Source organism: Merops nubicus, unplaced genomic scaffold, assembly GCF_000691845.1.
Source record: "Merops nubicus isolate BGI_N331 unplaced genomic scaffold, ASM69184v1 scaffold1529, whole genome shotgun sequence".
NCBI lineage: Eukaryota > Metazoa > Chordata > Aves > Coraciiformes > Meropidae > Merops > Merops nubicus.
Genome location: NW_008631438.1, coordinates 1980 through 24274, shown reverse-complemented (window position 1 = coordinate 24274; position 22295 = coordinate 1980). Strand labels below are relative to the sequence as shown.

The 22295-nt window shown below is 41.9% G+C and overlaps 1 protein-coding gene across 1 annotated transcript in view; it reads right to left on the bottom strand.

The window, feature by feature from the left end:
- Positions 1–21529, bottom strand: part of CHAT (choline O-acetyltransferase) — a 29526-nt gene extending 7997 nt beyond the window's left edge. The window contains exons 1-11 of the mRNA XM_008947536.1: positions 21467–21529; positions 19151–19342; positions 16837–16955; positions 15347–15400; positions 12511–12691; positions 11301–11478; positions 6533–6702; positions 4668–4768; positions 4414–4542; positions 3136–3258; positions 1287–1428 (exon numbers count right to left, since the gene is read on the bottom strand). Coding sequence (XP_008945784.1) covers positions 1287–1428; positions 3136–3258; positions 4414–4542; positions 4668–4768; positions 6533–6702; positions 11301–11478; positions 12511–12691; positions 15347–15400; positions 16837–16955; positions 19151–19342; positions 21467–21529 — 1452 coding nt within the window. The remainder of the gene's footprint in view (positions 1–1286; positions 1429–3135; positions 3259–4413; positions 4543–4667; positions 4769–6532; positions 6703–11300; positions 11479–12510; positions 12692–15346; positions 15401–16836; positions 16956–19150; positions 19343–21466) is intronic.
- Between the last annotated feature and the right edge of the window lie 766 nt (positions 21530–22295).

The window sequence follows — 22295 nt, the reverse complement described above, 5'->3', positions numbered from 1 at the left end:
TGTAGGGAATTACTTCAGGTTTCATTTGGGTTACCAGTTTAACATGGAACTTGTTTGAGTCTTGCTCATCATGAGCTGAGTGACTCATGGGCACGGTAGCTTTAAAGCGATTGAAGGAACAGGGTGCTTCTCTGGGCAAATTTTCCTCCTCCTCTGGGCCATTAGAGCTTGGTTTGCAACATTTCACTCATCTGCAGCCCAGCAATGCTTCTAGCAATGCTGTGCTAGCTTCTAAAGAGGAGCCATGTGGGCTGTGGCCACTGAAGTGGAGTTGCAATGCAATATCATCTATTTCGTGGCAGCCTTTTGCATCTGAACAGCCACCTGGAAATTCCCTGTAGGGCAGCTAAGTGCAGTGGGTGGAAGCAGCACACAGAGAGGCACTGAAGGAGGCTCTCTAGGGATGGCAGGCAGGACAGTGCACAAAGCTGTTTGTGCAGCTACAGTCTCAGCTCTCTCAGCTGCACCTCTTTGTGTCACCGTCTACTATGTACAGTACTCAGGCTTCTGGCAAACAGATGGTGGTGTCTCAAAGCAAGGCCATTTAATTTTTGGTTTTGCAGGATGCTGCCAGGGCAGTTTGGAGAGTTGGTTTATTACCTTGATGAAGTTTTTTCATCGTAAAGGTTCAGCCCCCTTGAGGATCCTATAAAACCAACTCTATTTGATAGCAACATACCTTTAAAACCAAGAAGAACAGCCAGAAAAGGTCTACCTTAGCCAGAAAGTATCTACCTTAGCCAGAAAGTATCTACCTTAGCCAGAAAGTATCTACCTTAGCCAGAAAATGTCTACCTTAGCCAGAAAATATCTACCTTACCCAGAAATCAAAGCATGTGAGTTGTATCCCTTGATCCATCACAATGTGCAGCATGGCTATCTGCTGCAGGGGGTCTGCCAAACAATCCCCCTTGTGTGGCAAGATAATGATGTGGAATTTTGCACATTCAACCTAGATCTCTCCAGGGAGCAGAATTTGGCCCTGATGATAGGCTTAGTACTGTCTTGTGAATGATCTCAAATCACATGTTTTGTTCCTTATAATGTCATGTCATATTATAATTATAATGTTTAGGCACCTCTGAACCTTCTGGGTGGTTAAATAAGGTAATTTTTATTAGGTTAGGGGTTGGTTTGCACAAAAAGCAAAGTCCTGTGAGGCTTGCTGCCCTGCCCTGTGCCTTTCCAGTCTCGTTTAACAGTTTAAAAGTGAGAGCCTGAGATCAGGAGTGCATTATTGGCTTAGCATTTTGCCCAAGAAAGTGGAGGGAGCCAGACCAACGTACCGATAGACCTGTCTTGACATCAGTCATTGCTTTTGCAAAAGCAAATGCTTCTGAGGTGGCAGACCTAATATTGTCAACTCTGCCCTCATCAAAGCGGCGTATGGAAGCACTTTCATAGGTAGGGACCAGCCTCCTGTGACATCTGAGAGAATGAAATAAAACAAAGAATAATTATTTTCAAGGAGCCATAAAGATTAAAAGAAATACAGGCTTGGTAAGTTTTATTGTTACAGCCTTTTTTATTTTTTTTTTGCATAGTATTCATCTTAATGTTGATAGAATTCTCTGAGAAACTTAAAAAAGATGGATGCTCACTCCTTTCTAATATGAGGCGCTGCATAGAGCTGTATACATTTTAGTTATGCTTTGCCAGTAAAAAATGACTTGCTGTGTAAAAACAAGGCTTGTAAAACTAAAATTTACTGAAAGACCTCAAGGAATGTTTTATTTGTACTGCACCATAGAATAATTGTGTAATTAATCATTTACTTATTGGCTTGAAATATGTTTCATTTAAAAAAAGAAAAAAAAGCACTCTGTGTGTGAATGAAAAAGAGAAAAATAAAAGGGGAAAAGGGTGCTATTTAAGATGGTGAGCTGGTGTGAAAACCCACATAGCAAACAGAACAGTGTGTGAAGACTTGGTTAATTTATGTCCAGATATATAGCTACTATTTAGGTCCCAATATATAGATACTGTGCTCAGAACAGAGCTGTCCTCTAAGGGTTTTGTGGCACACATGGGATGTATGGCAGGGCCAGGATCTGGATGAAAGTCTTGGACCAGGTCATTGTTGGAGTTTAATTAATGGAATATGCAAAATGGATGTTTAACAGGTGTTAATGTAGGATGAAAAATGTGCTAGGCACCTCTGGTTTTGACCAGGTATAGGCTGTTTCAGGATTTAATTTGACATTGTACAGAACTATTTGTGTGGCAGGCTGTTCTGCAGGAAACCAGGCAACTCTCCCTAGCCTGGAGTGGTAACTGTTCTGACAATGAAGAAAGGAGCTTTTAACTTTGATAATCCCATGGAAATGAGAGGATATTATCCAGTCCTGGGATGTGCATGGAGAAGGAAGCAGCAGTCATCACCATCTTGTGTAGGAACTCTCATCTGGGGGTCTTTAAGGCCAGGCTGGATGAGGCTCTGGGCAGCCTGATCTAGTGGGAGGTGTCCCTGCTCATGGCAGAGGGGTTGAAACTGGGGGATCCTTGTGGTCCCTTCCAACCCTGACAGATTCTGATCTGTTTGAGCAGAGGACTTTAGAGCCCTAATGGCTCAAGGGTTGGACTTGATGATCTTGGAGGTCCCTTCCAACCTAAAGGATTCTAGGATTCTATGTGCTGCTGTGGTATTTTTCCCTGTGAATGCTCTTCACCCTGTGGTTTGGAGAATGAATCCGTGGTGAGCTATGGGTTCCTGCCATGATTCCTCCCAAGCTACCCACAGTGGCAAGACAGTGTTTCTGCCCTGGGGACCTGGACTCCCTAGCTGCTTCTCCTGCTGTGGGTTGCAGGGTTGTCTGCCACTCCCTGCCACATCCCCTCACCCTCTTCTCTACGTACAGGGCAGCTGTGGGGAGGGTACTGGGTGGGAATGGCACGTGAAGGACACAGGGATGGCAAGGGAGAGGAAGCAGAGGGGAAGGGAGTGAAGAAAAGGAGAACTCTGTCTCAGAACTGGGTGGCAATTTTTGTCTTGTCTGACCTACAGTCATGAGGCAAGATCACTCATTTCCATCTGGGAGGCGTTCGTTCTTTCTTTGGAAAAAATGAACACTGGACAAAAAAATTTATGAAACTCCTCTTGTGCCACCTTGTCACTATTATTAAAATTAACCTTACCTGTAAAATGCCAGCTGAAGTGCTACCTGAATGTAGGCATCTGGACTTATCTTTTGTTTCTTAATAAATTCCTTTCCATAGTGCTCAAACTTGTAGGCAATGAAGTCCAGGTTTGTTACTATCCTGGAAAAAGACCAGAGGCAGTTACAGGGAGGGGAGATGCAAGAACCTCACCTTCCATTTCTGACTGCAAGTAAAACCCAGAGATCATTCCCTGCCTGCACCCACCTGGAGGTGAGCAGGCTCCTGCTCTGCAGACAGTCCTGGAATTTGGTCAGTAATTTCCTGGTCAGTAACTTACTCACTGAAGCTCTAGACTGGGCTTGCTACCTGCAGCCCTAAAATAAGCTGTGGCATTCAGGTCATTCTCTCCATTTGGGTAAAACACCTTTTTTTCCAAAACTCTATAGAGTTCCTACTCCTGAAGCCTAAACCAGGGCTTCCTTTCTTCTCAAAATTTCTGTGAGATTTACCAGTGTGAGAAATGGGTGGATTTAAAACTTTATGGAGGCTGTAACCTCCTTGCAAGTTTCAATTTAGAGGGCTACTACCTTTATTTAAAAACAAAAAGAAATTATTCTGCATCCTGCATGTTTTCAGTCTAATGTATGCTTCTAGACACTTTGAAGTCTCATCAAGTGCAATCACACTGGACATAAATACAGCTGATCATGCAGCCAGTGTGGTAATTCTTTACAGAGACATCCAAGCCTGAATGTTGAGATTAAATAATTTGGGGAGAACAAAACAAAAATTCTCCTTGCCTTCCCTACCCCCAATGATCATGCAAATCTTTTACAGTCTGGAAAAACAGTCAGGACTAACATTTGCAGGAGCAACAAGGATGTTAACAAATTACATTCCTGAATTCAAACTGTTTATTCAAACCAGTTGTAATCTACTGTCCCAAATATGTATCCTCATTGCCTTGGCTCTAGTCAGATCAAACCCCCAAAATGCATGCACAGAAGCAGAGACCCTGCACTGTTTGCATCCTGTGCAAGTAGAACTCAGATCTTTTTTTCCCCAGTGGTCTTCAGCTTTCCTAGTATTTATACAGAAGGAAAACCATGGTAATGCAATCCCTGCAAACAGTGAAGTAGCTCCAGCCCATAAGGGTGCCATCCTGCCAAGAGGTGGTGGGTATGGCCAGCTTGGGCAGATGAGGATCAGCAGAGCAGGGTGAGCCCTCTCAGAGGAAACCCATGCTTTCACACAATGTGCTGGGTACTTCCCAGCTGGCAGTCATTGCTGAGAAAAACTAGGTATTTGTTCTACCTTTGGAGTTTTTCTGCTGCTGATGCCAAATGTGTCTGAATTTCAGGGGAACATTTCCATCTTAATCTCCGTGGAGCAGGAAGCTCGCTCACTGAATCAGCTCGAACTAATTTCTTGGAGCTTTCTTTCCTGTTAGTATGTGAGAGAAAAATCATTAAATTCAAAGGAATATTCTATTTGTTAAACACTGCTATTTTTAGCAGGTAAATTACTGGTTTCCAACAGTTGCATGGTTGTGCTGAGCAGGGACTCACATGTGCTTGAGCAAATGTTCAGTGCACTGCACCAGTACGATGCCATCGAAAGGGGAATGTTCACACACAGTGCCACAGATCCCGTCTCTTCCTACCACAAACTGAGCAAAGAAAAGAACAAATGGAAGAGACATTGTCAGTAAGTCATGTTCTGGATAAGTTACCCATGATGGCAACCTAGCAAGAGGTGTTTTTTCTCCTGTGGTTTTCTTGTTGCTCACATCACGAACTTTCTTGACTTACAGATTTACTGGGTGAGACTCTCTTGTCCTGTCAGTGGTGTTACACTGGATCCCTTCCATGCTGCTATTTTGAACTGAGTCCTGTGAGACTGTAAATTTTAGCATTCCCCTTGGAGTCCAGAAATTTGATTTAGGACATGCTCTATGGTATAGAAAACTTGTCACTGGAAAGACAGGCCAGGGTTCTCCTTCCACATTTGGGGGCAATGCAACTGCTGTATCTGGGAATTCCCTTAGGATCACATTTTATTATGAATTATGCTTATTATTTATTATGCTTTTGCTGGACTTTTTTGTCCACTTCTTTAGAAGTGTCTTTGACTGGACTTCTCCCACTCAGCTCACTCGGCACATTTGTACCACACATACACAACCTGCCTTCCTGCTTCCTGTGAGGTTTTCACGGAGTAAAAACTGATGCAAAAAAGTGTGCCTGGATCTTTTCTGATGCCTTACTGCTAAGCTGGAAAAGAATATGGAGAGGAAGAACAAGTCCTGCTGTGAAAATGGCTTCCTACATAATCAGCATTTGCACGAAAGAAAATGGGATCTTTTTTCCCTAAGAATTTCTCTTCACCTTTAACCTACTGCTGGCCTGAATACGTCTGGGCAGGTGAAGCTCTCCCACAAGCAAATTTATTTTCTTCCTGCTACCTTCTGCTAGTAAACAAAAATCTTGTTTATTCTCATCTGCTTGAAGCATCTCAATTAGTGGTCCTGCAAATGAGAAAGGCTTCTAACTAAAGACAAATTATTTGTTCCTTAAAAGCACAGCACTAGAGTCTGCTAATAATGTCATTTGCAGTGACATAAATCAGGCGTGACTACAGAGATGTATTAGCACTGGGGGGAAGTCAGTGCCAGTGAAATTAGTTTAGTGGTTTCTCTTTTCACATTGTTGTTCTTAGATGTGGCCAGAGCAACAGGTATTGTGCAAGCAATGTATTAGTCAGGGTTTTTTTCAATTTTTCATGAGGTGTCAATGTTGTTGACAGTTGGAGATTAATACATTGCTTCATGCTGGTTCTACTGCAAAATGTGAAGATGATCGTGTGACACTTTCAAATATGACAATGAAATTCTAATTGGGAAGCAGACTGGAGAAATCAATACTTCCAGTAGAATCTCAACAAGGATGTCATTAAATCAGTAAACAGTCTGCTAAGTGAGAATACTAACTTAAACATAGGCTAAATTATTAGCAGTAGTATTTCCAGGACATGAGGAAAATGTGTGAGAAGAGAAAACAGAGAAAGCTGTTGTGCTTTTTTTTTTTTTTCCCCTGGGATGCTAGTCCAGCATTTTTATTTCATTTGATTGAATGTGTACTGCTTTGGGTTTTTATCACATCTACCTACCTGCAGGTCTGTGTATCTGTCTACCTCCTCAAGTGCACAGGGCAACTTCAGGGCAGGTGAAAGCACACCTGTATTGCAGAAAGCCCCACTGCCACCAAGACTGTTTCCCTTGCCTTGCAGGAACAGTGCTGCTCACACCATCCCTGCCTTGGCAGATGCTGACATCACCTTCCCCTCCTTCTCTCACTAAGTGGTCCCTACCATGAGGGCAACTGGCGTCCCTTGCCTTGTGCAAATAATATGATAGTACTGTAAGGTTTTTTACCTGCATAGGTTTGTCATACCAACGATTGGCCCCATTTTTATGGTAGCCTCCACCGTGCAGCAGCTGCAGTGCCATCTTTGTGTCACTGAGTTCCACTCCACTCGGGCTGTCCAGGCACACCAGGCAGATGCACCGCTCGATCATGTCCAGGGAGTCACGGTTGGTAGAGTCTGGGGGTAAAGGAGTCAAATGTTCACCACCTTTCACCTGTAGTGCAGGACTGGCAGGGAAACCCTGCTGCCTTGGAGAGTGCTGAAGATCTGGCCTTGACTCTGCAGTGAGCTGGCATCTGCAGAGCTCTCTCAGCAGTAGAACATCTCAGTGTAAGGCAGCATTGCACCCAGGCACTAATTCATGCGTCAACTTTTGCAATCTCTCTGTGTATCTTTCATATGATTCAATAAGACCCACTTTCTTTTTCTGCCTTTCATTTCCTGAAGTAATTATATTACAAAGTAGATCTATTTTACTCTTAAAGCCAGCAATGATTACTTGGTTTATATACAACAGTTATAGAGAGGAAAGGTGGAAAGTAGAGAATTTCAGAGCTCGTGGTCTTGCTGCGGTGCTGCATTATTCTGGTCTGGATCAGCAGGGCTGACACTGACTTTGTGCTGTTCTCCCACAAAACCCCTTTTCTGGACAAGGAACAGCAAGGGGCCATGCTGGTTTTGTGCTCTTGTACTAAACCCCTCTTCTCTCTCCTGTCCCTGGTCATTTCTTCAGAGAGGTAAGCCCTGGCTGGGTATCCTGCCTACCTCACGTGAGGAAGCGTTCAGGGAGGAGGTTGTGAGGTTGAGGTGTTGCCAAAACCAGGGGCTGCCACATTCCACTTCCCTCCTATCACTAGTGTACTGCTGAATGGAATGTGCTTTTTGTGCCTCTCTGTTTCTCTTCCCTATCCTGTCACTCTTGCTTCTACAGGTGGACTACACAGGCTATTTTTATATTGTCCTCAGCACTTTCCTCCTTATTTATGGTGTATTTGTGTGGGTTTTTTTCCTTTTATCTCTTTTTTTTTCCTTTTATCTCTTTTTTTTTTCTTTTATCTCTTTTTTTTTCCTTTTATCTCTTTTTTTTTCCTTTTATCTCTTTTTTTTTCCCTTTTATCTCTTTTTTTTTCCTTTTATCTCTTTTTTTTTCTTTTATCTCTTTTTTTTTCTTTTATCTCTTTTTTTTTTCTCTTCTCTGTTTCTTTAACTCAGAAATATTATGAAGGTAAAGATTTGTTTGCTTCAAGCAAAAGGACCAGTTTGAGGCACAACAGATATTAACTGTGAGCACTTAATACAGCTCTTAATTGAATGGATAAAGGTGGGAACCTATAACAAGAACTTGTTTCACTCAAAAGCATAAAAATCTTTAAGTGCTGTTAAATGGTTGGTAAGAAAAAAGAAAAAGGGCTTTCAAACATCAGCTTAAAATTCCTTCTTAACAGATCAACTTTCATCTACTGTTTTTGTAAGACATTGGAGAAAATGCTTTTGTGTCAGAATTGATGAAAGATATGAATTCAGATGGATCAAAACTTCTTACAAGTCTGGGCTAAATTCAGCAAATCTGTGCTTAATTCAGGAGAATTTAGCTGAAAGAATGAAAAAAAATTAAACAATTCTGATTTGCATTTGAAATATGGAGCCATTTCAAAATGTGCATGTTTTTAATAGCTGGAAATATGAAAACTAGCTTGATCCACTGAAAGAATAGCACTTTCCAAAGCAGGAAAAAATGTACCTTGCCAAAATGAGTAATATAGATTAGTGAGGACCTAGAAAAGAAACCAAAATACTTGTTCCATCCAGGATCCAGGTTCATTCTCCAGATGCTGTGTGGTCAAAAAGAGCAGAAAAAGATCCTTGTGAATGGAAGCTGGCCTATATACATCAGCTGCTGGTGTTTGTGGACAGGCACCTTCAAGGAAAAAATGTTTGGACAGCGATTTACAGACAGCTCACAGCTTGCTCAGTGTTCTGCTTTATGTTGTCTGATAGGTTTATATGTATATATTTCATGGTGGCTGCTGCCCATGTCTTTGACAGATATGAAGCCCTTATTCTGACATATGGCTTCAGGGTATCTTGAGCCTAGGTATTAAAGTGAATAAAATTAAGCTCTGCTAGAAATAGAAAAGTAGGGGAAAGATGCCCTGATAGAAAGAAAGAGATATGTCCAGAAAGCTGATCAAACACTGAAAAAATTACCATGTGAAGCAGGCAATGAGCTGTTCAAGAACTCATGAACCGTGACTTGGGATGGAAAATAAATATTCCCAGAAAGAGCTGAAGCAGAGCAGAAGCATGAGAAGAAGCCTAAAGGCCTGCCAGACATTTCTTGTTCTTCTTTCTTTCTAAGGCACACAATTGCATTGAATTGGCCAGTCATCTTTTGGTTAGTAGCGTTTTGGGGGTTTATTTTTAGAAGGAAAATATGAGAAGAGTTCTGAATCAAATTCAGATCCAGCATGTATGGGACAGAGGCTCCTATAGCAGTAAGAATTTGCTTCCTGTACTTAGGAGAGTTCATTCTGCAGCCTGAATGCTGGTAAAATACTGAATGGGTTTATAAATCAGTGATGGCTTGGGTTTATGACAATTTCTTTGAAATTTTCTCAACTAGAAGACCTATCCTCTACTTATATGTCTACACAGGCCCACGTGTACATCTCCTTCATAACCTCTGCAACGTGCTGTATGCATCTGTCCTGTAGCATCCTGTTTCTCTGCCCAGTGCAGAACAGTTGTGATCCCTTCCACCCTGCACTGCTTGAAATGCTGGGGTCTGAACCCCGAGCCCCGAGTTCAGGTTGCCATCTGGGTGATCCCCACAGCCCTTCATCCAGAGGGGTGAGTTTGCCTTAGAGCTTCCCCCCAGGGTGCGGCCGGCCCTGCAGGGAGAGCCAGAAGGGAAATGAGCCCCAGGGGTCCCGCAGGGAGCTGACAAAGGTCAGGGCTCTGCTGGGGGATAAAAGCTGGGAGCACTGGCAGGGAGTCAGGAGTGTCTGTCTGTGGAGTGCACTCCCCAGAGCTGCCTGGTTCAGGGCAGACCTCCTGACTCTCCTGGAGCTGGGCCCCAGGCTGTTCAGACCTTTGTGAACGCGGGCGGGTCGGGTGAGAGTCGCCCTGTGGGCACCTTTCTCTGCTGTGTTCAGCTGCTGCTCTGGCTGTTTCCCATGCCAGCTGTGGGCAGCCTCGGGTCTCTGTTTGTACCCCCCGGTGTGGGCCCAGTCGTGTCCTTTGTGGGATCGTTGGGGGTGGTGTTGTTTATGTCCCAGCTGATTGATCTGTTTGTACCCCCAGCGATCATTCACATCATGATGTTTCTGATTACAATGCAATCTGTATATTGGTTTCTCTTTCTGCTGGCTGTATCATTCTTGTTGGGCCTGGTCACTGGCAGAACACTGCTTCACTGGAGGTTTTTCTTTTCCTCTGTTAGTTACTGTTGCACAAACAATTCACCACAGACAGAAAAGAAAAAAAGGGATGTTACTAAACCCGTATCCACGTGTGCAGCAATGCACTACACTACATAGAGGAGCTGTGCTACTATGAGTGGTCTAGGATGGGATTCCTGCTTAGATGAGAGAAGGTTTACATCATGGTGCTGTAATATTTGCTAGTGCAGAATCTGTTGTTCTCAGCTGCATAACTGAGTTGGTTTGCTTCCTCATTATAACTAATATTTTGGCAAGTGCCAGGCAATCCAAAAACACTATGGAGATGTTTCTGCTAGATTTGTTGGTTTGTCTTTTTTTCTTTAAGATGATGTTGCTGCAGATCTCAAGGTACTCACTGTTTTACTTAAAAGCGTGGCATGAACGTCTGTATGTATTAATATAAAGTTATTATAAGCATGGACAAACTTGAATAAGAAAAGGTAAGACCTTCCTTGGGAAGACAAACGTATTTTGGGACAACTGGCAACTCTTGTATATTCCTGGGTGTTGGTAAAAGAGCAAAAGTTTCTGTAGTATTGCTGTGTGAGGAGTGAGCACTCAGCTGTGTGGTGCTTAACTGCTGGCTGAAGTTAAACCACCACATGGAGATAAAAATATAAGTTTACATTTATTTCAGGAGGGAAAAGTGAATACCTAAGTCATCGACAATGGCAAAAAGATGGTGTTTCCATCATTTAGTGTATGTGTGAAGTGGCAGAGGTGACTCATCCCACCCTTTGTTTTCCTCTGTTTCAAAGTCAGGCATTTGAGTCCAGACTCCAAGATGGCTAAATGCTGCCTGTTGTTGGAAGAGAGAGAGACTTATTCCCAGATAGTCACTGGTGTGACCTCTTTTAGATACTTAAGATTTGGATGAATCAGCCCTGGTACTTTGTGGTTTTCTCCAATCACTAGAAAGAGCACACAGCTAGATTCAATAGGTGTTTTAACTTGCCTTTGTTAGATGAGATGAAAGATGTCTAATAGTTGCCAAAAGCTAGGAGGATATATCATTCCTATTGGTACAAAACAGATGTGAAGAAAGAGACAAGTCATAAAATAAGATGTAATGTAATTTATGTGATGAAAAACAGAGAATGGAGTGAGAGCTAAAACACCTAAACATACACAGCCAAAGCACCCAACCACATCCTCTGCTCCTCTGGTACCACACATCTGAACACTGACAGGCATGGAGTTTCCTCCTGCTAGGAAAATTAAGCAGTGAGGTTGCACATATATTTGCTGTGATGTTCACTCCCAGCAAAGAAAGGCAATGATGGTGAGGAGGAAGATGGTGAAGAGGAGAAAGCTGGGATTGCTGCTGCTAACCTTTCATAAGGATCGTCCTGGCCTCTGCCCACTCTGTTCTTCCATCTGTTGTCAGCAGGCCAATTGGAGGCAGCATCTCCTCTTCATTCTCTGCCATCTTGGCTATCTTTCGTAACTGAGTGAAAAGATCTCCCTCACTGAGACGACGGAAATTAATGACCACATCCAAAACAAAAAACTGGGAAAAAAAAATGACAGAAATCAGAACGGTCACAGATGGGTTGGACCTTTACTGCTCCAACGCTTTTCTTTTGCCTGGGTAGGTGTTGAGATGCTGAAGTCTTGCCTGGAGATCTAGGCCTGCAGGCAACAGAGCACAAAACCACTGGGGACTGCCCCAGTGCTCCCTCCTCCTGTGTTTGGACACCAGTGTGATGCCAGTTGTGATAGGGGACTTCTTTTGAGTTTGTGTGTCGGGCTCAGATAAAGCATACATGATTTGAACAAGCTTAAAAACACCTGCAGAGATGAAATCAAGAAGTATAGGAATAATTTCCATAGTATTATTTGGAAATCAAGAAGTATACGAATAATTTCCATAGTATTATTTGTTTAAAAATAACAGAGAATCTAGAGAACATCCTATTGAGTTGAAGAATAGGATTTCCTAGAGAAGGAAATCACTGGGATGTACCCCCTCGTTGCAAGGTGGCCTGCAGGCACAGCTCCAGTACTCCAAATAGTCAAAGGGGGCTACAAGGTGCTCAGTCCAGCCACTAAACTCTGCTGCTCAACAGCATTTAGTGGTTGGAGCAGACTCACTCTCATGCTTCAGTATTTCTGCCTTCTTCAGGCAGAGCTTGGGCCCCCCTGCACAGGATGGTGGTATATAAGCCATGCAGTGTATGCCAATATTTGACTGTCAAAAGAAGAGCATTTCCAGCAAATGCACTCTAATAAGAATTTGGTTTTTTTTCTTGTGGTTTCACTTCTGTTTAACAAACATTTTTGTTTGACTGAGAAAGCGAATGAATTCTGCCACATTCCTCCTGTCTGCCTCGTTGTACTTGGAACATAACGTGGGCTAAGTGCAAAAAAAAATGCTGCAGAAGCATCTTTTGGAATTATTGACAGCAAGTGCTTGGTACGAAGTGAGCTCATACATAGCATGTTAATTGTGTTTCTGAACAGTGATTAGATTAGGTTTTCTGGAGTGAATTTAAGCAGACTAAGAAATATAGAAAGGTATAAAAAAACCCCATTCATTTACCTGATTGTTACAAGCAACAATGATGTGCTCTGGTTCTGGCATTACACTGCTTTTCTGGGCCACGAGGGTGTCTTTGGTATGTCCTGGAAGACGATAGGAAGAAAAGAGTCCATAGTATTGCTTCATACAGAGAGGATGACCAGACAGCTGTCCACGAGCAAAATCAACAGGTAAAGCATGGCTGGAGAGAGAGAAGGAGAAAAACAAAGCCAGAGGAAAAGGGGGGAGGGAGAGAGACAGAGAAAGGAAAAGAAATCTAATCTGTCCTTTGTTCTGTTACAATTAGATCAGGTATAACACAAATTGAATAATAAAATGAGATTACAGTATAAGGGAAATAGATGAATTCCCATACCAAAGTTAAATACATCATTCCTGGCAGCTTCATGCATATTCATTAAGCAATTGCATTATCATCTGGTGGAAATGGAAAGAATAGCAGGTCACAAGCAGCTCTGCAGTGTGCGTGGGAAGCCTGCGTGAATGGGGACCCCAGAAACTTGCCAGGGTGGAAGTCAGCAGAACAGCTGGAAAAGACACAGTACCTTGAAAAAAAGTACTGATGAAGTTCACTGCAAAACAGTTGTGGCTACAGAGTGTGTGAGAGGGCCTTGCCTGATGAACTGGAGCAACTGGACAATACAGAGGGAATTTCTCTTTTCCAGAGAGCCTCGATCATGTGCTAATTCTTATACCTATGGGGCAGGGTGCTGAGAACTTACTCTCTTTTTATTGGAAAGAATGTGAAAATAACACTTCCTAAAAGGCTTCTTTAGTGGCCAGGAAAAAAAAAAAAAAGAAAAATATCACAATTATGATTATGGATTATAAAATATCCCACTGACAGTGCAGCAGGAAATAATGGTGCTCTCTCCCAGGAGAGGCTGCAGAGACTACAGGAGGAAGATCTTGTAGTGCAGAGGTTTTTTCCCTCAGCAAAAGAAGACCAAGCTTCCAGCCTGCCAGGGAAGGGGTGGGGGCAAAGCAGCACATCAGGAGGGTTACTGTCATACAGCTGATAAGGGGTAACATTTTATGCTGGTTTAGCTTGGTTAACTGTCTCTTTAGGACTGCTGCAGTTCTAAACCAAGGATATCAACTTTAGTTCTGGCTCTTAAACTCTGTATCAGTTAATTCCTTGTACAGGTGCTTATTAGTTTTTCTGTTCCTTATCAGCAGAACAGGGTTGTTAGTGTTCTCTTCCCACATTTTGCATACTGCAGAAATCTGTTTATATCTAACAAAGTTTTAAAAAGCATCTATGATGACTGAAAACAGTGGGATAGCACAGTAGATGTAGAGAAGACAATCTGTAATTATAGCAGTTAAGAAAGGGGTTACTCATCCTGCCTGCTGGCACCAGAAAATCTCGTACTGATTTAGGAGATGTCTGTGTAAGATCTTATAACTCATGTGTTAGGCTTTGTTTGAAATAGTTAGACCCAGCAACTGCATGGACTGTCTGCACAGTTAAAGCTAAAATGCCTGGCTTTGGGCTGGAGTGTGGAATGTGCATCTGCATGTGGGATGATCCAAGAGAAGCAAGCAGAAGTCCTTCCCCAGCAATAAGGAATGGAAAATATTACAATTATGGTGCCCTCACAATTATACAGGAGGAGTGACAGGAAAACAGTAATAACAATATGAGGACACAGTAGGGAGGATTTAAATTATTATTGATTTAAAGCAAGTAAATCTGATCACAAGAGTCTTTGGATCTAGTGTAGTGAGGTCAAAATTATAAGAACTTAAATTATCCTTTGTTTGAGCAATGGGGTTTCTTTATCTCATCTCAGATGCTGTTGTATAAAGAGGCAATGAACTACATTAGTATGCAATAGTTCTTCACAGCATGCCAGTGCTGGTGGATGCAGTTGTGTGGTGTATCTTGGACACAAGCACGTGTTCTTAAATAAGTACCTCTTCTAGGCTTTCAGAGGAGCTGTCAGAATTCTGAAGTGAAAAACTGAACAGCTTCTTCCTCTTTCTTTTATTTAGATCAGAGATGATAGGGACTTTCTTGTTTGAGAATGGACTTTGCCTTACTTATCCAAATACATGTGGGTTAAAGTGTTATCACATAGGCCCCTTCTTTTTCCAGAGAGGAAAATGCCTCCCCACTATGTTATGGTGTCCACTGGGCTTGTCCTTCTGCTCCCTCTGTTCTTTGAGGAGCAGTGATTTCAGTAGTAAACTTGGAACATACTAGGTGAGGTTAAGCCCTTACATAGGGGGCTCAACAATAAGCTTCCTCACACATGACTGAGTCACGGATTTCCCCAGTGCTTCTATACAGCAAGCAACAATGGCCTAAAGTAACTTCTTATTTTTACTAGCCACTGAACTAGCCTGCCTGTGGTGAGGCTTCTTTCTCCTGGCAGGAGGCGTTGTTTCTTCAGCAGAGGGTGGAAGGTCTGATGTTCTAAATGGGCTGTAGAGTGCAAGGAGGGGGAGCAGCAGCCTGGCCAGGTTTCTGCTGCCAGGGAAGGGGTGCAGGCTGTCTAACTGCAGTGCTGCTGCTCTTTGGGACTGCAGACTGTGGGTTTCCTGGTGTGTTCCAGGCAGATTCTGTGTCCCCGCTGGGCTGCGCTTCACGTGCAAGAGCAATGAGTACTGGGCATCAAAAAGAATCCTTCTCCAGCCTGTTAGATTGCAGCAATAAAGCAGAAAGTGCATTAAAAAATTGCTGGAGCGCTTGCCCTGAAGCATGCTGGTGCCCCAGCCCTTCCAAATGGTGGAGAGGTGCAATGCAGCCTGACTTTGGGCATGTTAGAGCACCCTTGAGCCAGAAGCCCTGCAGATACACAAGCAGCAGCTCTCCTTCCAAGCTACTTACGTGTCCAGTAAAGCTTTATAGTCTTGCACTCCTGAAATGAGATTGGCAGCAAACCTGCAAGCAGCAGACAGAAGTGACATCAGTTTTTTGTCATTTGGCAACACTGTGCTGTTTCTGAGAGACAGAGAGCCTGAATGATTGATGACACAGCATAAGGAGAAAAAGTCCTCTAGCTTGGCAAGAAGAGTCTCCCACCCCCAAGCAAACCCTAAATTAATTCATGTCAAGAGAAATATGAAATCTTATAGATGGTCCCTTCTAATGGCTAAACAGACTACCACAGAAGGAAGCCTGAAAGCATTTATTTAGAGAATGGGAGCAGAGGCTGAATATTTAATAGAATCCTTAACGTGGGTTTCAATATCAATACTCATAAGGTGTCCAATTTATTAGAGCATTTCCTGTCCTAAGCAGATATTCTTCCTACAGAGCTGCAGACAGGTGTATTATTTCCTGACGCTGCCCATTTGCACTGTGTCTGAATGGGAAGCTCTGAGGGAAATATTTCCCTGTTAAAGCACGTGCATTAGAAAAATGCAAAGTGGAGGTTTTTCAGAGACTGTGTGCACGATAAATTTACTCAGTAATGAATGGAAGCATTTATAGATCTATGGAAAGTAAAAAGATACACTGGCTGTCTATACAAAATGTTAAAATAACACCTATCAGCTTCCAAGATTCTGGCTAATTTATAATAGCATAAATTCACATGCAGTGAATTCTTTCAGTAATGAGCAGCTAGTGAGTGATAAAAGCAAAAAGGAAAATTGCACTCTGTGAAGGTAGATTTGATCTGGTTTACTGTTTTAAAAGGAGAAAATGTTCTGGCAAAGGCTGAAGAATGGAATCCTGTTTTAAGGGTGTCTGGAGAGACATATTCTGTGCTTGGCTACTTGCTTACCTTTTCATTTTTTAAATGACTGTAATTGCCCACAACAGCTCAAAGGAGAAAGGTCAGTTCTGGGCTGGGAAGGATAGGCCTGAAGGAAGCAGTGTTCTTGGGGAGGAATGGTTTCTAACATCTTATTCTTAGATCCTCTGTGTTGCTGATGCCCTTTTGGGCAGCTGAGAGAGACAATTTCATGCCTACAAGGCCTTTTCAGTTTGCAGGGTGGCTACAAGTCATAGCAATGGCCTGTTAAAGATTGATGTCCTTGAAACAATGTGTCAGGAATTAGTATTCTTTTTCCACTGCAAAATTATTTACTTGAACTATACAATGAAAAGCTTTTTCAAATGTTCCTTAAAAAAGTTATAAATCCCATGGCAGTTTTTTTGGGTTCAATAAATGGAATAGTCATGACACCTTTATTTCTGCATATCAGTATGAGTAACCCCAGAAACACTGCTCCCAATCAGCAGGCCTAGTAGGACATCATTTAACAGTTACAGCCCTTATTTTTTAATGAAAGTTGATAGTCCTTTTGCAAAACCAGTGCATTTAAACTATCCTTCCATCTAGCAAAAGCTGCAAAGGTGTGGTACATTACCTCAGCTGGTCATTCACATCCTTGAAAGACTGTCGAGCAAAGATAATTGCTGGGCTGGAATTCACTGGAAGAGCCAGGCGGTTGTTGAGGTACATGTCATCCAGCCAGTAGTTAAACACCTAAGGGAAGGGGACAAGAAATCTTAAAGCTGTGAGGAACGTGAGGAAAGGCAGCCTGGGGGTGAGGGGAGAGTGCTGGGTGCTCCTGGTGCCAGGCCTGGGCTCTGATGAATGGAGCTGCTGAGCACTTTCACTCTGGGCGCTGTGACCTCAGCTCGGCTGGAATCAGCCACAATTCCATAATCCTGTTTTGCAATCAATGGTGATTTACAGTGTGTTCCATTAAAAAGTAAATAAGCTCCACATTCTGGTGGTTTGGGTGTTTTGTTGTTTGCTTCTGTCTCCAACAAAAAAGTTTGAGTACAACGTGCTAACTGCTGACTCTCGGGTAGTGACTGGGATGGATTTAAGAGATGGGCAGAATTTTGCTAGTGATGGATTTCCTCAGGGGGCTTCAAATACTTGTCAGTGATGCCCAGATGCTCCGTTGTTAACCATTGGATACTGTTCTGTAGAAAGACAGAATGAGAAAAGAGTTTTCCAAGCCTAATGGTTCCATCCTGCAGGTACTGGTATGTGGACAGTTCCTGCTGTGTCCACGGACACAAATGCAGATTCCTGATGCTTGAACTTGACAGATACCCATACTAAATTTTTAACCATTTTTATTGAAAACACAGATTTATGGTAACTGTATTCCTTTATGTCTGAACAGAGCCTAAAGACTCATTATTTGGAAAAATGGAGGCTTTCATAAAAAGATCAAATGGTCTTTCTGAGTTTAGCAGGCACGCTTTGCATATAGTAACTATAAACAACAATGAAATTATGCAAAAATAATTACAAATGCATGCATCACTTGAAAAAGTTTTCCTCTGAGATAATTCAATGCTGTTAGAACAGATGCTTCCCTTTACAGTCTCTGGAGTCTTCAGGAGAACAGGCTAGAGCTGTACTCCTGCCGAGTTAAATTTCAAATAAAACCACTTTTAGTTTATCTTAAGACTCAGTTATTTAATTTTAATAACCAGTATTTAGAGATTTCAGAAAACACAGCATGCAAATTACAGAGGAAGGATGTATAAATGGTTAAATGAACCCTTGTCTCCTGAAACACTGTTTGTTATCAGGAACAGTAAGTGATGGTTAATTTAGCCACTAAAAACATGAAGTTCTCTGACCAGAATAATTAAACAACATTGGGTGGCATTTAGTGGGCCCCTCAAACTGTGGCAACAAGTAGTTCAGAAATTAAGCACTGCTTTTAAAATAAAAGCACTGCCTGTACTGTAGCCTTTTTTTCTGACTATAGCAGCAATTTGATGGAGTTTTCTTGAGGATCACACAACTGTAAAGTTAAGGGAGAATAAAAATTCACTAATATCAAGCAAACAGGGCTCATAAGTAGCAAGCCTCCAGGATTTCACTGAATCCATGAAACCATTCAGTGTATCTCTTCCTTGCTGTGATGGAAGGATTTAAACAAAACCAGTGTTTCTAGTTTGCAGCTGTCATATTCTGACATGGTTAATGCCAGCAGGATGAACTCTGACTTTGTGGAATGATAAAATCTATTTTATCTGCACCTCATTTACTTTTCCTGTCTTGGGAAGCAAAAAGCTGGACTTCTGTAATGCCTGAGGTCTCCTCATGGTCTCCATGAGATATCCATATATGTAGATGTATACATGTGTGTGTATATTCAACGAAGTAAGTACTTCAGAGTGACTCTTTTGGTATGGTGTGACAATGAATGGCAATAGTATAATTCAAAAAGAGTAATTCCTGTACTAAAGTATTCAATTCCAGACTAATTTGACTGGATCAGAGCTTTGGCTAGAGGGATATGCATGGCACTTTTTACAGCCCTATCAGAAAGCATTTTCATTTTAATAAAAACTCTAAATCCTGTTATTAAATGGGAAGGAAGAAATTACATCCAAAACAGATGTGATATGGTGCTTCCTACAGGTGAAGCTAACACCTGCATGCATGGACCTCTGGTGCATAAATTCCCTCATTTATGACAACAAACTGTTGATCTGAAAATATAATAATGACATGGATTTTGACATCCTAGCCTAGTATGTCTGAAATATTCATTCCCTTTGGCAGAACCTGATGTGACCCCTCTTTGCTTGACCCACTGAAAGAAAGCAGAGATCACATACAGAATATCACAAAGAGTTTGTAACAAGCACCATCTGACAGAGCAATTGACACAGCAATTACTTTTCTTGTCTGCATTTGCTTACCCAGTTGGTAGTCTTTTCCCTTTTTTCCTCGAGGATGTGCTGCAAAGATTCCCCCACACCTCCTGCAATTCCAAACTGCTCCACAATGGCCTTAGTCTTTCTAAATTGCTCTTCTGGCACCAAGTGTTTCATGCACTGCAGGTACATGTGTAAGGTCTGTTGCAGTGGTGGGACTGGGAGCTTTGGCAATGCCTAATCATAAAAAAACACCGAAACCAGCAAACCAAAAAAACCTGAACCCAAACAGAGATAAGCAAATAATTCTACTTGTTCCCAAAGTGTCCTCTTTTCCCTTTTCATTTTTTTTTCTCCTTCTGTTGTTGATCAATATATTGTATCCCCCTTTTTAATCCATTTATGCTGTTTCAGCAGTTGAGATGCCTGATTACTGTAAATTGTGTGACTTCAGTGGGGTTTCATTAGGTCATAAAGTGCCTAAAAATTTTAGGATGTTGTATGCACTACTGAAGCAGTGGTACCTCTCTGCTAGTTCTATTTGTAGTCCTTTGGCCATTAAGGATTTCAAACAGGCCAGGAAGCTAGTGGAAAACAGGAGCATATTCCTTGGTAAAAAATTCTAGAAATCCTAAGGCAAACAGACATGATGCAAGCATACAGTCCAAGATAGACTGCAGGAAATCTTCAGATACATTAAAGCATAATAAAATAATTCATTAAGAGAAGGTATTTCATTAGGAAAGAAGTGCATTTAATTTGTGATCAGTAAAACTGTAGGTTAGTAGTTGTCTGATTGGTAATGTGACTGGTTATAAAACTGCATAAATAGAAAACATGCAGCTCTGTCTATTTATTAGTGCTGACTACACAGAAGGCTCAACAAACCTGTTTTTTACCCTACCAAACCTCTGCTGTCAGCCAGCCTAGAGCCCTCCTAAAAGGCTTAAGAAAATGCTTCTGTTTATACTTGCTTTATCCTTAACCTGTTTGGAGCAGGATACCAGTACTATCTGGGGAGAAAACAATCTCATGCTGCCCATACAATTAAGCTTTATTTGTTTTTTAATGTAGAATTAACCAAGTGAAGTATAATTAGTCATTTTAAAGCCAGAGGATTTATGGGGGCAGAGGGAAAATTGAGCAAAGAGGTAGTCCATGGAAGACTGGGAAACAGCAGGAGGCTGTGATGCTCTAAGCATGGTTCCTCAGGGAATGGTTTGTGTCTCCCAGTTGACAGACAGTCAGACAACTGCACTCGTCCATTAGTGATTTGTGTAGACCATAAACTTTTAGAGAGTTTACTTTTCTAATTTGATTTTTGCCTCCTAAAGCAGGTAAAATTCAGATTTTTTAAAATTTTTTACTACCTTTTGATGTAATAGACATTCATTATCACAGGACTGTGGCATGATTCTAGCTGGAAGGGATGTCTAGCAGTCCCCTAGTCCTGCCTGCTGCTCAGAGCACAGCTAGCTGCAAGCTCCTTTGCTAGTGCATGCAGGGGTGGGAAGAGTGCAGGAGGTGCTCAGGACAGGAGGCAGGGGGTGAGTGTCTTCTGAGCTCAAACACCAGCTCTGCCTTTTGACATCCACAGAAAATCAGTGCTGCATTATGTTTCCCTATCTAGAAAATAAAGATTTCAGATACTCATAAAAATAAAGTGTCACAGGATTAGATGTTATTAATGGAAACACAAATCCAATTTAGCCTGTAATGCACCCCTGATCTCAGAAATTAAAGAATGGTAATTCTACAATTTCAGGCTATGTTTAGTCAGGGCATCTCTCTTCTGTCATTGGCTTCTTCCTCAATAGAAACAGATGTTCCAAATAGCATTTATTTTTGATACCTGGCTTTGGCCCTATCTTTCTGGGTAAGGTTACTGTACAGTTCATGACTCTGCTTAGCAAAAAAGGTTTAAACCCCAGGGGTTGGCTACTTACAGGCATACAGATCCAGCACCTTTTAAACCAGCTTGAAAACGAATCACATGTGATAGTTTCATAGTTCTTCACTATTCAGAAATAATTATGTGACATCTTTGGCTGTACAGTAATGCATCTGCTGTTGGGTAATATTATTTCATTTACTGAAATTATTCACAGGCTGTTGAGAGGAAAATGTATTTGGATATGGGAAGCACTCATGTTAGATCAAAGTTTGTGACTATAAACTGCTGCAGGATAACTAGAGTTCCCTGAAATTAAGATATCAGCTCTGGAAGAGAGCTAGGTTTACATTTATTATGTTAATTTATATTAATTTCTAACACTAAAAGCTGTTAAGTCATCTATCTTCAACCTTTTTTTTTTTTCACCCTCTTTTTTTCTTTCTGTTTTCCTGGAAACTGTCACTTACTGTCTCATCTTTATCACATGTATCTTTCTCTTTCTTCTGCATGTTTTTCTCTAGGACAGGCATTCCTGCATTTCTTTCGATGTCTTTTGTTGAGGACAGAAATTGAAGCCACTTGGGGGCACTTATGGAGCCTCACGCTTCAGTTCTGGAAAAAGAAAAGATTTAAAGTCCAGTCAGTACTCATCATTTATAACCAAAATGCACACGGGGAGTATTCCCTGCTCAAGCATACACAGAAGCTTCAGAATGCAAAACTGAAGAGAAATAGAAGCACAACATTAAAAAGTAGCTAAACTGAGCCCTGTGGAGATTGCTTTGACATTTTGTTTGTCTCATTTCCCTATAAATTTCTTTATCCAGGACTGTTTGATGCACATAAATGGTCCCTTCTCAGCATGGTTTGTCACTCTAATTTACTTAGCCATGCCCTGTGCCGTGATCAGAGGCTTTGTATTACTGTCATATGTTAGCTGGAGGAAGGAGGTGGCTTTTCTCTGAATGTACTTAGGTTGACTCAGGTATAGTATAAGGATCTTATATAGCCTCACTTTAGCACTTTATTTGAAAATACCCCAGTCTTTAAAGGTATTTGTCATTGTGCTGTTCCATGGACACAGAGAGGTGCTGTTGTCTCCGGGTTAGAGATGTGGAAGCTGTGGAAAGGAGCCTGATGGAAATGTGCCTTTGCCCCTGCAGAGCAGAAGCTCACAAGGTGACAGTGCTTTGGGGCATGGCTCTGGGCTGGGACAGCTCATGAGCCTGCCTGGGTCTGGCAGCTGCCTCTGGGGGCACACGCTGCACTCGAGCTGTCTCACAGCAGCCTTTCCAA